The following is a 17077-nucleotide window of genomic DNA, read 5'->3' on the forward strand; positions in this document are numbered from 1 at the left end:
GCATTGAAGAAGAAATCAAAGAAGGTTCAGAGTACCAGTAGTCATCTCTTCATCCAACTCAAAGATGTAATATCACTGGCTGTCTCATGTGCCTGGTGTCACGTCTTCCGCGTCCTGATTAATGCTTTACATTTGAATTTTGACCCAAGAGGCAGGAGAGGTGGCTCAGGCATTAGAAAGGTTCCCAACTCTTGTAGAAGACTCACGTTCAGTGTGCAGCATCTGCACTGCCTCTAAGTTCAGTTCCAGAGGAAGATTGAAGATGAGTAAAGCACTCAATGTATCAATTTTGGAAAAGTGGTGGTGCTATTCAAAGACTCACTCAGCCCTGATTTGTGCGTCTGGATTCTTTTCTGCCATCTTGGGACTCTCAGCTCAAATGTCCTTGCAACACTCTTAAACCTCCCTCCTTCTAACTGTTTTTAATATCTGTTGCTTTTTCCATAGAACTACTGTTATCTGAAATCAATTGCTTACTTGTATTTTTATTGCTCCCTGCAACCTTTCACTGTGAAGAACGTAATCTTATCTACCTTGGTCATAAATGTAAAACCGGATAAACACAATGTGTAACATGCCATGCAATAAATACCTCTTGAATGAATCAATGACCACCAGGAAATAAACAGGACATTTTAATCAAATGTTAATTTTGTTAATCCTGTACATTTTTTTGTTATAGTTACTGAGGCATATTTTTCATTCTTTATGACTATATTGGACGACACGAGAAGAAAATAACCAAGAAAGAAATTCTTTAAGGAATTGGATATCTAAAGAAGAGAAATCATAATCAAGGAAATCCACTTGTGAGGCTTCTGGTTACTTACTGCTGAACTTAGTTTAGTTTCTCTTTAGTTCCTTGAGGGCAGGGATAGCTTGGTGATCTCTCCTTGGCAACCAGAATACTGCCCAGAAGGTAGTGGGCGCCCAACCATTGTTTTAAGAACTAAGAAAGGAACCAAGCTTAAAAACGAAGTATGTTTGGACTGACTTCAGTTCCTCCCCGAGGCAGGAGGCGGCGCCATGGCTATATCAGCCTGGCTGCTCGCTAGTCTCGGCCCTTCCAGCTGAACGTCTAGCGCTGGGTCTCCGAAGGCGTTTGCTGAAATCAGCCAATAGAAAATTAGTTTAGTTGAGGGGTCTGACAGAGATACCCAATAAGCTTAACGTTTCTTTAAAATGGGCGGTGCGAAGGGGCGGGACTGAGGGAAGCGGTTAGAGGTGGGAGTTGGCGCTGCCGGCGGGGCGGGGAGGGCGGGCTGCGATGAGTACCGGGCCGCGGCGGTGACCGGAGCTGCCGCCCGACATGAACTCGCTGGAACAGGCGGAAGGTAGAGTGTGTCGTCCGCTCGGTCCCGTCCCGAGGCTGAGGAGGTCACGAGGGCGGCGGGGCCGGGGCGCGGGGCGCACGGCCGCGGAGGGGTGCCGCCTTCCCCCCGCTGGGGCTGGGGGCCCTTCTCATTGACGAGCCCTTGCGTGTTGTAGAGTGCGAATTCATTTTCCGTTTGTCTGACAACCCTCACGAGCCGTAATCCTAATTTCTTCCTTGGTTTCTGTAATTGCCGGGATTTGGAAGTGTTCTTGGCCTTCCAAAGTTTTGTTTTGTTTAAAAAAAAAACACAACAAAACACCTCTGTGGTAATAACACCCCACTTCATTCAGAGGTACGCTGTCACAGCAGAAGGTGTAGGCGCTCTGCTGCCGGCCGCACGATCACCGGTAACCCATTCCGAGGAAGAAAGGGAGTATCTTGCACAGCCCGCTATCTGTCTACGGAAGTCTAGTAAGCCCATACTACATAGCCATCCATCAATTAATGATAAGAGCTGGGGCCTGAATCGGATAATTGTAGTCAACTAGACCTCATGGATTTTGATGTTTCAACAGAAAGTTCTTGGTTCCACGGAGTTAGAATTAAGCTGGCTTTTGGTCCCTTTTACTTGTAACTGCCCCAGTTCAGCTTTTGGCTCTCGCTGAAGTTGCTGCTGGTCTTCCAGCAGACCAGTTTTCAAGCTTCTAAAAGTAGACCAACCGGTTTCGAGAAATCGGATGAAAGAAAAGTGATGTTTTTGTTGTGTACTTAAAATTGCCATTATAAGCAAACAGCACATGACACAAGTTATTTGATGTACAAGACCTTTAACCGTTTATTGACCTAAAATTTCATTTTGTCAAGTTCTGAGTAGAAAGAGCAGGTAGAGAACTGAATTCTCTTTATCTAGATCTCAAGGCTTTCGAAAGAAGACTTACTGAATATATTCATTGCTTGCAACCTGCCACTGGACGTTGGAGAAGTAAGTTGCTGAATGCTTTCTAAGGGAACATAAAGTGCGGTTGATAGCTTTATTCCTAAGTAGGAACGACTCCCTTTCACTTAAAACTTTTGACTAGTAAATCTTTGTTTTACTAAGCTATAATATTTCTGAGTTTAGACAACTTTGAAGTGTATTACTTAGTGCTGTTGACAATGTATGACAAAGAAGTACTGAAGAAAATTATGAGCCGGCAAGATGGCTCTGGTGAATGCAGTTAGAGCCTGCAAGCCTTAGTTGCATCTTGAGAAGCCATTTAAAGGGGGAAGGAGAGGGTGGACTCCAAAAAACTTCTCTTCTGACCTTCACATTTATGCTGTGTGGCATGCATGTCTGTACGTATCGTGCAGCTACATACACAGTAAATAATTTTTTTAAAGAAAAAGGAAATTATGACTGGTTACCCTAAAAGGACAGATTATTTTATATGGTTGAAGTTTTATTTTTCTATGAAAATACATATTTTTAAATTTTAACTACATGCTGCTGCCTGCAGAGTCCAGAAGAGGGTAGCGTATACCCTGCAGCTGGAGTTGCTAGTGACTAAGCTATTGTGTGGGTGCTGGGTACTGAACCCAGGTTCTCTGTAAAAACAAGTGCTCTTAACTCCTGAGCGGTCTCTCCAGGTGCCCCCTCCCCACATATTATTCCTGCTTTATTTGATATGTACAGGTGTTTTGCCTGCACTTATGTTTGTATACTACATATGTTCAATCCCCAAAAGATTCTTTAGCACTGGAGTTACAGAGGGTTGTAAGTTGTCAACTGTGGGTGCTGGGAATTGAACTTCTAGAAAAGCAGCCAGTGTTCTTAACTGTTAAGCCATTTCTCCAGCCTCAAGATACATATTTTTTTATTAAAAATTTTAACTTTCATTAAAAACACAATAAAAATTTTAGTACTGTGTGAGCTCTAGATTCAGTGAGCTATTCTGTTTCAGAAATTAAGTTGTACATTGATTTCTGGCTGTTCACACACATGCTCAGTGTAAATACATAAATATGTACATACCACACATAAGAAACTCCCTAAGCAACGCACAATTTGCCTACAAGCTATCAAAGTACAGTTTTGTTAAGAAAAATCCTACTTTGGAGCTGGAGTGGTGGCCTGGTGACTCAGAGTGCACACTAATCCTGTAGAGGACACAGGTTCAGGTCCCAGCACTTATATCAGCCACCTGTAATTGTAGCTCCAGGCTATCTGACACCCTCTTTTAGATTCTGCAGACATGTACACAAATCCCTATGAACACATACAAATATATATAATTTAAAATAATAAATCTTTTTTGAAAAAATATTTTGACTTGGGATGACTCAGTGCTAGAGCATTTGTGTAGCAGGCTCAAAGCTCTTGCTTTTTAAAAAAAAGTATTCACCGGGCGGTGGTGGCCCACGCCTTTAATCCCAGCACTTGGGAGGCAGAGGCAGGCGGATTTCTGAGTTCAAGGCCAGCCTGGTCTACCGAGTGAGTTCCAGGACAGCCAGGGCTACACAGAGAAACCCTGTCTCGAAAAACAAACAAACAAAAAAAACATTCAATTATATGTATAAAGGTCATGGCATAGGGCTGGAGAGATAGGTAGTAAGAGTGCTTACTACTGTTCTTGCAGAAGACCTGAGTTTGGTTCTCAGTACCTATATGGTGGCTCATATCTTCTGACCTCTTCAGAGGCTCTGCATACATGTAGCATACATACATACACTCAGATACATATAGATATATCTATGTAAAATTACCTAGATATTTTAAAAAACAAAGGTTATGACACTTTTGTAGTTGACTTTTTTAAAAAAATTATATGTATTTATTGTGCGCATATGTACATACATGCAGGTTCACTCACATGCCACATGTTGGAGTCAACTCTCTTCATTACCTGTGGGTCCGGGGGTTCAAATGCAGGTCATCAGGCTTGTTGGCAGGCGTTGTTATCAGATGGGCCATCTCAGTGACCTCCTTAGTTGGTTTTTAATACAGCATGATGGTACGTTTTGAAGCCTGACCCAGAAAAGAGTTTCACCTTCCCACTGCCTGTTCCTAAGTAGTACGAAGGCCAAAGAGTATGATTTGAATGAATTCTAGTTACTGCCCCAAGTAAGGGGCATAGTGGGAAATGTGAAGGCATATAGCCAAGATATCCAGGAGGATGCTCCACTCCTTTGCACTGAGACCAGGTTGTCTCTTCCCCTTCCCCTTTCAGTCCTTATCTTTTTGGATGTGGGATCTCACAGCCTTGCTCAGGCTGGCCTCCAGTTCGTAGGTTCAGTGATCCTTCCTACTTCTGCTTCTCCAGTTGTTGGGACCACAGATGTGTTGTACCATTCAGCTTTGGGCTAATCTTAGGAAGATGGACTACTGAGATTTCATTTCTGCCTAAAGTACAGTCAGGATGTGACCTATTTTCCAGTGCTGGGACTAAGATCTAGGGTCTTATATTTGTTAGACATGCTCTCTTGTGAACCACAGAGACAACACAAATGCATGGTATTTTTGTTTTTGGGGTTTTTCTGCTAATTTTTTTAGATGTTTATTGTTTTATGAACATTTTGCTTACGTGTACATCTGTGCACCACATATACAGCTGTGTCTGAGGAGATGGTGAGCCTCCATGTGGTGCTGGGAATCAAACCCATGTCCTCTGTAACAAGTGCTCTTAACCACTAAGCAAGTCTCCAGTTCCATATTTTTGGAAGATTTAATTTTTATTTTTATTCTAATCTGTATAATCACTTTGCCTGCATGTATGTATGTGCACCACCATGTGCATGCCTAGTACCCAAGGAGGGCAAAAAGACCTAGAGCTGGAGTTCAGCGAGGAAAGATGTGAGCCACCGTGTACTGAGAACTGAACCCAGATCCTCTGCAATAGCAGCGCGTGCTCTTACCTATTGAGCCGTCAGCCCTGTGAAGACGTTATTTCAAGGTTTGGCTCAGGCTGCAGGACTAAAAGAGCCCTGCTGAAGTTAGGGATCTTGACTTTTAAATGAGTTTTATTAGTTTTCTTTGTGAAGCTGTAGCCACCTTCTATGTTTTGATTGGTCAGATTCATAAGTAGTGATTTTGCTGTTCTTGTTTACAAAGAAGTTGCTCCTAAACCATTGCTAGAAAGCCTTTTAAAATATGTGTAATGCTGCCCTGTCTTTTAAGACATCATATGATAAACACACTTTACTTTCCATGTGCTTCACACAAGTGCCATCAGCTTGGCTAGTGTATCAATGAGATAAAAGCATGTGTATGAGATCCTTTCTAAAACTTTGGTTTTGGTTTTGTAATTTTATATACAAGTACTTGTGTAATATAATATATTTATTTCTGGAAATATAGAATAAGGGATTGAGTTTAATTTGTTCTTAGCTGAGATAATTTTGATTCTATTACTAAATACTTAAAATGATTTTTTTATTACCCCCATCTCTAGAAATTGCAGGTGATTAAGATTTTACTATGTTTCTGTTTTCTGAAAATGCTTCCCATTCGTAAATCCATGAAGCGTAACTGAAATAAAAGAACTGTCTTTAGCTCCATAGCATTAGCTAAATCCTGGTGTCCTTTAATTCTTTTTCTTCAATTTAATTATAATCTATTTAGATGAAGGTGGGGCGAGCTGGCAAGATGGCTAAGCAGGTAAAAGTATTGTCTGATTACTTGAGTTCAGTCCCCAGGAGCCATCTGGTGTAGGGTGAGAACCAGCTTCCACAGGTACCTCTGATCTTCACATGCACCATGTGTGTGTGTGCACCATGGCACACACATGTGAACACACACACACACACACACACAGAAAAGCTTGGTGGGGAAAAAACTAAACCCTTTCTGGTTTCTACTAGCCCTTAAGTCCTTTCTTTCAGTCCCTTTATAAAATCAGAACTGATTGGTGTGCTCCACAGTGATTCCACACTCACCAGCACTGACCTTTGTTTAACTCAGCAGCAGTAGTCTGCATGGCACAGCCCCTCAGTTCGAACCCACTGGGCCGCTATGTGCTTCAGAAAGGAGCCTTTGTGTGTTTACATTAGAAAATAGGAATTTTCTTTTCCTTTCCAATTGGAGTTTACAAGCTTTGCAGAATCAGCTCAAAACCACAATGGAAGTCTCATGTTGAACATGGGGTCTTATGTTAAAATGTTGCCATCTAGCTTCTTGGTTTTAATTGTATTAATTTTCATTCTCATGAATTCTAAACAAGAAGCAGAAAGTTGCTGTTCTTCAGTTGCCAGGGTTCAGAATGTTGAAGAGAGTCCCCAAATGACGAGTCTGACTCTTGATCCACTATCATCAAGTGTTACAGTCTTTGGCTGTGTTTCTCAGGCACTGCTGGAAGTGGTATCAAGACAAGAAGGGGAGGAGGGTGTGTCTGCTTCCTAATTTTGTGTTTATCTCTCACCAGTGCTTCTTATAGTGGTGTCTGTCTGCACAGCTACTGGTGCCTGGAACTGGCTAATAGATCCTGAGACACAAAAGGTAGAAATTTTGTTTTAAAGTCTTTAGCAGATTAAATAAGATACTGGGTGCAGTGATGCTAATTATGAAATATGCAGAGGTACCTGTACCTGCCACTAATGATGTTAATCCTTATATTAACAACATGCTCTGTAATCATTTGCTTAAGGAAAGCTCCAGTTGGCTGTTGTGAGTTACTTATAAGGGAAAGGACCTAAGAACATTTACTCTGATTGCTATTTCTTAACTCATTTTTTGAATTTTTCTCTTCCACATGAACATTTTTTTCCTTCAGTTTTGTTCATCTCCTGTCATTAGTATGAGCTTTTTAAAATTGCAATTAAGTGAATTGTCTGTTGATGCCTTTCTTCATTCCAAAAAGCATTTGAGATGACATGCAAAAAAAAAAAAAAAAAAAAAAAAGACAAATATAACTGATAAGCTGATAAACATTAGACCAAGTGGCCAAAATCAGGAAAGAAACCAAGTCACTGATTTCTAGGCCATGGAGCTCATTGAAGTTGACAGAATTGAGTTATAACTTGATCTCTGAGTGACCTGATCCACAGAGTCACAGTTAATTCTGTGTGTTTTCATTGTCGTTGAAGAGAACACGGGCTAACCCCTTGAGTTAGCAAAGCTTTTCTTTTTCTGCATTAGTCCTTCCACGTTTCTTGCCTGGAGTTTAATATAGGAAGCACCGAGAGGTCTCCCACTGGGCACTGGGTAGGAGCTTCACTATACCAAATGCAATATGGAATTTCATAATGTTAGCTCTTGAAGGGTTATTTGATGAAAGCTGATAAAATGTTTCTGAGGTTTCTATCTCTTTCTCCTAGTACCTTAATTTCAAGCTCAGTCCTTTTTTATTAGAAAACCTACAGTCTTGGGTTTTTCTTTTCTTTTTTGTATTTTGTTTTTGTTTATGTGATTCCTTTTCTCTTCTTTTCTTCCTTCAAGACAGGGTCTCACTGTGTAGTCCTAGATGTCCTAGAACTTGCTGTGTAGACCAAGCTAGCCTCAAACTCACAGAGATGGACCTGCCTCTGCCTTCACTTCCCAAATGCTGGGATTCCAGGCGCATGCCACCACATCCAGCGACTCTCAGGTTTCTCAGTGATTACCTCTCCCCAGCTGTTCAGTTCAGTCTCATAATTTTCAGAAATCTTAAAAATAAGCCCTCTTTTAAAGTTATAATTGAATAGACTACATCTGTTGTTCTGTCTAGGTGGCAGTCCCGACAGCCCCGGGCACTGTTTAGCATGTAGCCTCCCTGACTGTCCACTAAAGGAGAGATGTTGAGAAAGGGCAGGAAGCAGGGAAGGTTGGTGTTGGAGTTTTATGTTAATGGAGGGAGCTTTATTGCAGACAGATAACTCTCCTGTGAGTTCATTTATAGAACTCTGATCTGAAGGCTGTACTTGGTACTCATCTGTAGGGGAAGGGTGAAAGGAGGTTGGCAAGAAGATTGAAAAATTCTGTCTTGGGAAATGAGTCTACTTCTAATTGAGAAAAATATAAGCTGATTTCAGCTAGTTGAGATCTTAATAAAATGAAGAATTAAATGTAATCGGAAATAGGCCCAAAACTATGTAGTTAATGTAATTTTTTAAATTAGGTGAGAAGATAGCTGTTAGCCTTAGGGTTGGCTCTTTTTACTTCAGTATTTAATAACCCCAAACCTGATGAGAGTTCTAACCAGCAATTGTGTCTGAAGCAGGAGGTATGAATATAAAAGCCAGGGAAAGAAATGAGATTGCAAACTCCTGAAAGGAGGAAACTGCTGTTTCGATGTTATTGATTGTTGCCATGGAGGGAAAGAGGCTAGAACAACTGACCTAATTAAAATAAAACATACAGCCAGGTGTGGTGGTGTGGTCCTGTAATCTTGGCATCATGGCAGACTAAACCAGGAGGTTTAAGACACAGAGGCCAGCTTGAGTTACATGGTAAGGCATTATTGCTAAATAACAACAGGAAAAAAAAAACCAAACAACTTTCAGAATATTAAGTATTGGGCTTGAAGAGGTGGCTCAGTGGGCAGAGTGCCTACTGTGTAAGCATATGGACCTAGCTCATAACCGACAACCATAGAAAAACCAGACGTGACAGTCTGAGTCTAACCCTGGTGCTAGGGAGAACAGGGTTGGTATGAATGGAGGATCCCAGGGCTGGCTGGTCAGCCGTTTAGCCAAATCAGTAAACTTAGGTTCAGTGAGAGTCCTTGTCTTAAAACATAAGGTGAAGGGTAATGGAGGAAGAATCCTGTGTCAACCTGTGGCCTCCACACAAGCAAGTGAGTTCACACACATAGACTGTACACATAGGTGCACATAAAATACAAAATACTTTATGTGCTAACATTGTATAGACACAGCCATCCATCTTGAAGTCAAACCTCAGAGTTTCAGTCAGGCATGTTGGCACACCCTTTAATGCCAGCACTTGGTGAGGCAGAGGCAGATGGATCTCTGAATTTGAGGTAAGCATGGTTCACAGAATGAGTTCCAGAAGAGCTAGGAACATACGGAGGAACCTTGTCAACAAAAACAAAACAGAAAAAACCTTCAGATTTCCTTAAATTACACTTATTTATTTCTCTATTTAGAGAAGAAGGAGGGGGGTCAGACTGAGAGTTTGCCACTCTTGTGGCGGTCAGAAGACAGCTTGGAGGTGTTAGCTCTTTTCTTCTACCATGTGGGTCTGGAGGATTGAGCTCAGGTTATCAGGCTTGGTGGCAAGCATTTTTCCAGCCAACCATCTTGCAGCCAGTAAACTTCAAAGATTGCAAAAAGACTCTATCTCACAAAACAGAAAGCAAAGAAAGATCTCTGGGCCTTAGTTTGTCTTCAGCATCACCTCATCTTAGGAATATTTCCCTCCTAGAGTTTTCAGTCTTGTTCTTTAATTTGGCCTTATTGATCATACATGTCTAGTGCTTTACTTTGTCTTGAATGTGTATGTGTGTTTAGCTCTCTCTCTTAATCCATGAGGTATCTCACATGGGGAAGTGGTGTATTTCCCTTGAGTATTTCTTCTTGTAGTTATCAGTCCATTTGCTTTCTTTTTCTAGACACTCTACATGTTCATCTTTTCCTTCTTGGTCATTTTTATTTCCCAGCCTTCTGCCTTTGGTGCCCTTCTTGTTCCAAGCATGGATCCTGGTGGACTCTTGTCCCCTCTACATAATCTTAGAATTGTGTTTCCTACTCTCCTGCAGTCATTTCATTATGCCCAGATCTAAATGAAGCCCTTTCTCTTTCTCTTGACTTCTAGTTCTTTATAGGTACCTACTAGCCAGGTTCCCCACTTCAGCGACCTGTGGCCATTAGAATCGGAGCAGCTTCAAAGGCAACTTCATTTTTTAAATGTCATAGTTTTCATCATTCTTTATTCAAGTAGCTTTAAAAACAGCTTTTAAAAAAATTTCAAATAAGCTTCATTTATTTCAAGCAAAGGTGGTGGAGAAGCTGTAAAAATTAAGCTAACAAGGAAAGTAGCTTATGTGTGGAAGATGGGGCAGGAGAGGAAGATGGGTGTGTGACCAGGTTATGAATGACAGAGCAGGTCTGATTAAGGAAGCTTTTGTTGGTTGGTTTTAATTTTTTGAGACAATGTCTCACCATGCAGCTATTCTAGAATTACCTATATAGACCAGGCTGGCCTTGAACTCACAGATACCCACCTTCCTCTACCTCCTGAGTGTCAGAAATTAAAGGTGTGTACCTTGAGGAGGCTTTTTGATGGGGAGATAAATAAATCAAATTTAATCTGTGTTTTCATTGAGACTGAAGGCCAGTGCTACTCCTTTAATCCCACAGAGGCAAGTGATCATCACTGAGGCCAGCTTGTTCTACAGAAGTGAATCCATGACAGCCAGGGCTACACAGAGAAACTCCCTTTCCTGTGTATGTTTCTCTCTCTCTCTCTCTCTCTCTCTCTCTCTCTCTCTCTCTCTCTCTCTGTGTGTGTGTGTGTGAAGGCCTCATTTTTAGGAATGAATTTGAAACAGTTTATAGAGTTTGGCAGGAGTGATATATATTGCTGTTATCTTACCATACTAAAAAGATCAAGTATTAGTTTGTTTTCACAGCACAATAAAGAAAACTAGAGTTGTTGGAAGTCTTCATGCGCTTGTGGTTTAGATGATAAAACATTACAAATGTCTGTATAGTTAGGGAGGTAGGAATCAATGTCCTAAGACTTTCTATCTCACACTTTTCTTTTACAGGTGTCCTTCTTCACGTCATTATGGAACCATCCGTTTTTCACTATTAGCTGTATAACTCTCATAGGCTTGTTCTTTGCTGGAATACACAAAAGAGTAGTGGCACCATCAATGTATCCTTTACCACGAGTTGAATCTTGTTATCGTAACTAAGCTGAAGAACCTTCTCTGGTACCTAAGTGGTTGTTAGAAGCTATGCTAATCACGTTCCATCCCCATGGATTCAATACCTGAGATTGTCTTGACTCCTGACTTTTATGGGTTCAGACCGTGATTGGCTGGCCCAGTTGTATTTTGGCTGTGGTAAGGCAGTGCGTCATGGCAGGGAGCATGGGGTAAAACAAAGTGAAGGGTTCAGGAACAAGCTATACCTTTCAAAGTCACTCCTCAGTGACCTGTATCCTAATCTGACTAAGCCCTAACCCCCCACACACACCGCACCCCCCCCCCCACTATGAATGTGCCCGTGGTTTACTCCATTGATGACGTTTGTCCCTTTGTTATTCAGTTACTCCAATACGCCACTGGCTCAGGACCAACCCTTTAACACTTGAGCCTTTTGGAGCAACATTTCATGTGTAAACCATAACAGAAGTTTGACTTGCATTGGGAATTTTCCTTTGACCACGTTGGTTCAGTATAGCTGCTCGATGTCGAACGGTATTAGCAGAATACAATATGTCTTGTGATGACGTAAGTATTTTTTCATTAGAATAAATAGACCTGTAGCCAGGTATGATTGCTGATGTCTTAATCTCTACCCTTGGAAAGCAAGAGGATTACTTCAAGTTCAAAGCCACCCTGTTGTACATAGTGAGACTCTTTCAAAGAAACAAAAATGGGGAGGGAGTACTGACATGTTTGGTTTTAGGAAAGCAGACCTTTGGGTTTTTTAGATCAGGCATGGTGGCACACAACCTGTAACCTCAGTGCCAGGGAACTGAGACGAGAGTCAAGAGTGAAGGCAGAGCCTGAGCTGGTAGAATGCTTACCATCTGTGAAGCCTTGGGTTTGATCTTCAGCACCACAGGAAACCAGGCATGACGTGGACACCTGTGATCCCAGCACTTAAAGGTGGAAGCAGGAAGATCAAAGTTCAAGGCTCTTCTTAGCAGTATACAAATTTGAGATTAGCCTGAAGATAAACAGTACTGAGTGAAAAAAGCAGAAATGGGGTTAAGACTATATGATCAAAACAAGATTTTACCTAAAACCTTTTAGCCAGGCTTGTTGTCACACACCTTTGACCCCAGCACTCAGGAGGCAGAGACAAGCCTGGTTTACAGTGTAAGTTCCATAAACAAAATAGACTTTTCAAAGTCTCTCCCCTTGGTGACCTGTATCTTCTGACTAGGCCCCACTCGCCTTGGCTATGAATGCACCAGTGGTTTACTCCATTGATGACATTGTCCCCTTGTTACTCAGTTACTTTAACATGCCGGTGGCTAGAAGCCAAGCCTTTAACACTTGAGCCTTTTGGGACAACTACAGGTAGTGGTGCCAGACAAAGTAGTAGTGTTGACAGTTGCATCTTTTTCATTTTTATTATTTTTTTAAATTGTGAGACAGAGTTTTGGTTTGTAGCCTAGGCTAGCCTGGAATTTGCTATGTTATTGAAGCTGGTCTCAGACTTGCATGTCTCATGCCTTAGTTTCCTGATTAATCATGTTTTTACATCTTGTTGTGTATTCTTATTAGCTTCTAGTAAAGGGACATGTTGACCCATTTAAGAGTCGCTAATTATTGGCCATTAAGCGCATGCAAAGTCCCAGGCTCATTTCTCTACCCAAATTATCTCAGTTGAAGTCTTTGGTATATCTAGTTACATACTGGTTGCCTTGTAAATTTACCTCCTATCTGACATACAATTGTTTTCCCATCCTTCATACTGTGTGTGTTTGTTTCCCACTGGAATTAAATTGCACTGTGGTAGAAGTTGCTTTGTGTTGTTTATTACTAAATCTTTTAGCACTTCACGTGGTCCCTGGCACACAGTAGACACCCAAACAACAGTTTACTAACACATCTGTGTAAATCTTTCAGCCAAATCTAGCTACTTTCAGATAAACCCTTAAAAAGAAAAGTTTGAATTATATGGTATCTACTTTATTATTACTGTTACAACTTAGTTTTTATATATGTGGCTCAGCTCTACAAAAACATTTCTTAGTTAGGTGGTGGTGACTCATGCCTTTAATCCTAGCACTAGGGAGGCAGAGGCAGGCAGATCTCTTAGTTTGAGGCCAGTCTGGTCTACAGAGCAAGTTCTACAGAGAGACCCTGTCTCAAAAAAAAAAAAAAACCCAAACCAAACCAAAAAGACCCAAAAATATTTCTTAAAATATTCTGACCACCAGAAGTTTATGAGTATTCATATCCCTGACTGTTGGGTTTTTTAAGATTTATTTTTATTTATTTATTTTTTTTTTAATTTTATGTACATTGGTGTTTTACCTGCATGCATGTCTGTGTGAAGATGTTGGATTCCCTGGAACTGGAGTACAGACATTGTGAGCTGCCCTGTGGGTGCTGGGAATTGAATCTGTGTCCTCTGGAAGAACAAGAGCCAGTGCTCTTAACTACTACTTAACTACTTAACTACCATCTCTCCAGCCCCAGGATTTATTTTTATGTGTACAGGTATTTTGCCTGCATACTTGTCTGTGCACCATGTTTGTACCTGGAACTAGAGTTATAGATAGTTGTGAGTCGTCATGTTGGCTCTTTTGTTGTTGTTTTGTTTGTTTGTTTGCTTTTAAAGACAGGGTTTCTCTGTACCACCTTGGCTGTTCTCGATTTGTAGACCAGGCTGGCCTCAAAACTCATAGAGATCCTCCTGTCTCTTCCTCTGAAGTGTAGAGATTAAAATCATGCACCATCTCAGCCAGCAGCCATGTTTGCTCTTAACTGCTGAGCAGTGTCTTCAGCTTCTTACTTTACTTTTTGTTTGTTTGTTTTTCAAAACAGGGTTTCTCTGTAGCCCAGGAGGTCCTGAAACATGCTCTGTAGAACATGCTTGACTTGAACCTGGAGATCTGACTACCTCTGCCTCCCAAGTGCTGGGATCAAAGGCATGTGCCACCACCACCCTGCCCTTTAGTTTACTTTTTAACTTAAGGAAATAAAAACTTTATGTGGAAAGAAGCATTTTGTCCAAATAATTTTATATATCATAAATAAAATTTAGTTTAATAGGATACATAAATCACAACACTTGAGAGGCAGAGCCAAGTGGATCTCTGTGATTTCAAGGCCAGTCCAGGTCAGCTAAGGCTATATAGTGAAACCCTGGCTCAAAAAAAAAACAAAAACAAAACAAAAAAAAAACCCACCAAATCTCTAAAAGTTGCAGTTTCCATTTAGTGTATTTTTTTCTTTTTACTGACTTCACACTCCCCCTTTTTTGGTATTTTCCTCAACATTTTCATCTTTTACAAAACATCTCTATTTAAACTAGTTCCATTTCAAGTACTCACCTGCATAAGGCTAGTGACAGTCTAACTGGACAATGTCACCATGAAGCATTTGACAATTAACAAAGATCAGGACAAGTGTGGATGTTATTGGGTGTAGTGGTGTGGTGTTCTTCCCAGCACTTGGGAAGCAGGGGAGATGAGAGCACAATCAGGAATCATTTGTCTCCTTCCTCATTTGGGCCCTGGGATTGAACTAAGGTGGTCAGACTTGCCAGTAGGACCCCTCTGCTGGCTGAGACATTTCACCGGCTCCACCAAATACCTCTTTTAAAAGAAATGTTTTTAGCTTTTTATTTATTAATGAATGAATGGATTGAGTGTGTGTGTGTGGGGTGTGTGTGTGTGTGTGTGTGTGTGTGTGTGTGTGTGTAAGCCACAGTGCCCATGAGAAAGAGAACGCTATGGAGTAGTCAGTTCTGTTTCTATCATATTGGTTTGGGAGCTGAACTCAGATTATCAACCTTGGCAACAAGTGCCTTTTCCTGATACAGTGGTCCTCAAATGCTTTTAAAAGTTCAGAAATAACTGGTGGTATTTTAAATAGAATTGTGAACTGACTTCTTTTTCCTTTTCTTTCTACAGACAGGCAAACTAATTTTGAAACCTAGACCTCATGTTCAATGACAGTCTGCACTATTGTTAGGGAACCTAAACCAGTCTTTCCTCAAGTAAGTGATACAGCAAAATGCCATCAGGGATTCCTTTGGGAGTTGGACATGTGACAGTTTAGCAGCAACTGACAAGAAGCATGCAATATTTGCCCAGATGATCTTGATGATGCTGGCTGAGCTCTCAGCACCCGCCTCAGTACCTTTGATTACCTGTGTTCAGTATTAGTGTCACTTCAGCACTTCAGCCCCTGCACAGAACTCTGCAGATGAAGTATGTGCGTATTACTAAGTTAAACTTAGAAACCAAACCTCCTTCAGTTTTTATAATGTATTTTTGCAAACTACTGTAAATAGCAAATCAATGCCAATGTTAAACCAAGAGGAAAATGTTTGGACTGTGTTCTCCTGCACCAGTATTTCAGGACCCATCTGCTCGACATCTCCACAGCTCCTTAAACTGGCTATTACGTGTGCCTTTCATTCTTAACGCCTCTTCTCATTGCGCTGCAGGAACCACATCAGATTCCACTTAGACTGAGCAAGTCTCATCTCCATTATGTTGAAAAATTTATACATGTTTCGACAATTTTTGTTTGGCCCAATACTGGATTCTGCCAACTATTATATTTTTCAGTAAATTTTTTCATTTAACACTGAATTACTTTTTTTAAAAAAACAATTTGTAAAAACACCCCAAAGTCTTCTGAATGTACAAGTTAAAAAATTATGTATTGTCTGGGAATTTGAAGGTCCTTTTTAGGTGACTGGATTTTATGCTGTGGTAGACGTGTTTCACTAGTACTGGTGTAGCTAATGGGCTCAGCCTATCACGGAACACGGAACCACACCACAAACCAGAGCCTGCAATTCTCACTGCTGGAGAGGGTTGGCGGCATACTGTGTATGCGCAACAGCCACATGTACTATGGGAGCCCTTAAAATGAAACTGTCAGGATTGCTGTAAATGCTTAAAGTGCTAGAGGTGCCTTTTACCTGTTTATTAGAAGATTTTGAAAACATTAAATTACTTCATGAGCAATATTTTAAATTTCATCCAACATTCAACTAAATTTGAATAATAGGACAAAAACGTTTAACAAAGCTGCCATTTAACTTAATGTGTTCATCTTGACTTTCCTGTGTATAAAATTGCATTCTCTGAATTGCAGCAATAAAACCCTCTGCTTCTAAGAACTCTCTAAGAGGGTGTTCTATATGTTCTGCATTGTTTCATTTTCTGTAAATTTTGTAGGTAAATATGTGTATAAAAATAAATACTTTATATATAACTAGTGGTTAGAGATTTTCTTTGGTTTATTGTGTCTGCAACTAGAAAAAAAATATAAACATATTCTATGTACCAGATACAAGCTAATTCCAAATTAGGTATTTTACTCGAGTTTTAGCTTTATGTGTATGAGAGTTCTTCCTTCATGTATATCTGTGTGCCACTTGTGTGTCTAGGGCCTGTGCAAGTAGGAAAGGGACATCAGATCCCCTGGAAGTGGAGTTACAGATGGTTGTGAGCCACCATGTGGGAACCAGGAATTGAACCCCAAACCTCTACAAGAACAGGCAGGGCTTTTACAGCGCTTACTGGCTGAGCTGTCTCCAGCTCCTATCTTACTGTAATTCTGTCTTGTATACCAAACACAGTTGCAGGTATGGCAGTTCTAAATCATTAGCCTTCCCAGTGCCTTATTCGTGGTCTAATAGTGATTGGCTTTTGCTCAGGAAACGCAGGGTTTGTTACATTGCTCTTACAGACTTGGGTTGGGAATTTCTCCAAGAGTGTAAAGCCAAAGAAGATTTTAAGGCTCTTAGTATTGAGAGTAGAGACTCCTTTGAGTGTTTGATTAAAATCTGGCTCTTCTCCCCTAGAAGAGATTTAGCTGGATATGCATGTAAACTTGGTCTATGTGCTCTGCAAGAGTAGCCAGTGCTGAGCCATCTCTGCAGCCTCAGGATAATTAATCTTTTGGCTTGTTTGTTTGTTTT

The 17077-nt window shown here is 40.8% G+C and overlaps 1 protein-coding gene across 2 annotated transcripts; it reads left to right on the forward strand.

The window, feature by feature from the left end:
* Nucleotides 1–936: 936 nt before the first annotated feature.
* Cnep1r1 (CTD nuclear envelope phosphatase 1 regulatory subunit 1) lies at nt 937–16368 on the forward strand. Of its 2 annotated transcripts, none has more exons than XM_034522990.2 (6): nt 937–1334; nt 2226–2297; nt 6712–6785; nt 10996–11105; nt 11631–11685; nt 15051–16368. In XM_034522990.2, exons 1-6 carry the CDS (start codon nt 1310–1312, stop codon nt 15090–15092), a joined length of 378 nt encoding a protein of 125 aa, XP_034378881.1. In that variant the 5' UTR covers nt 937–1309; the 3' UTR covers nt 15093–16368. The 2 variants fall into 2 exon arrangements, with proteins under 2 accessions (XP_034378881.1, XP_076771681.1); XM_076915566.1 differs by lacking the exon at nt 15051–16368 and adding an exon at nt 13960–14126 and having other exon boundaries at nt 1217–1334.
* Nucleotides 16369–17077: the final 709 nt, after the last annotated feature.

Source organism: Arvicanthis niloticus, chromosome 18 (genome assembly GCF_011762505.2).
Source record: "Arvicanthis niloticus isolate mArvNil1 chromosome 18, mArvNil1.pat.X, whole genome shotgun sequence".
NCBI classification, from domain to species: Eukaryota; Metazoa; Chordata; class Mammalia; order Rodentia; family Muridae; genus Arvicanthis; species Arvicanthis niloticus.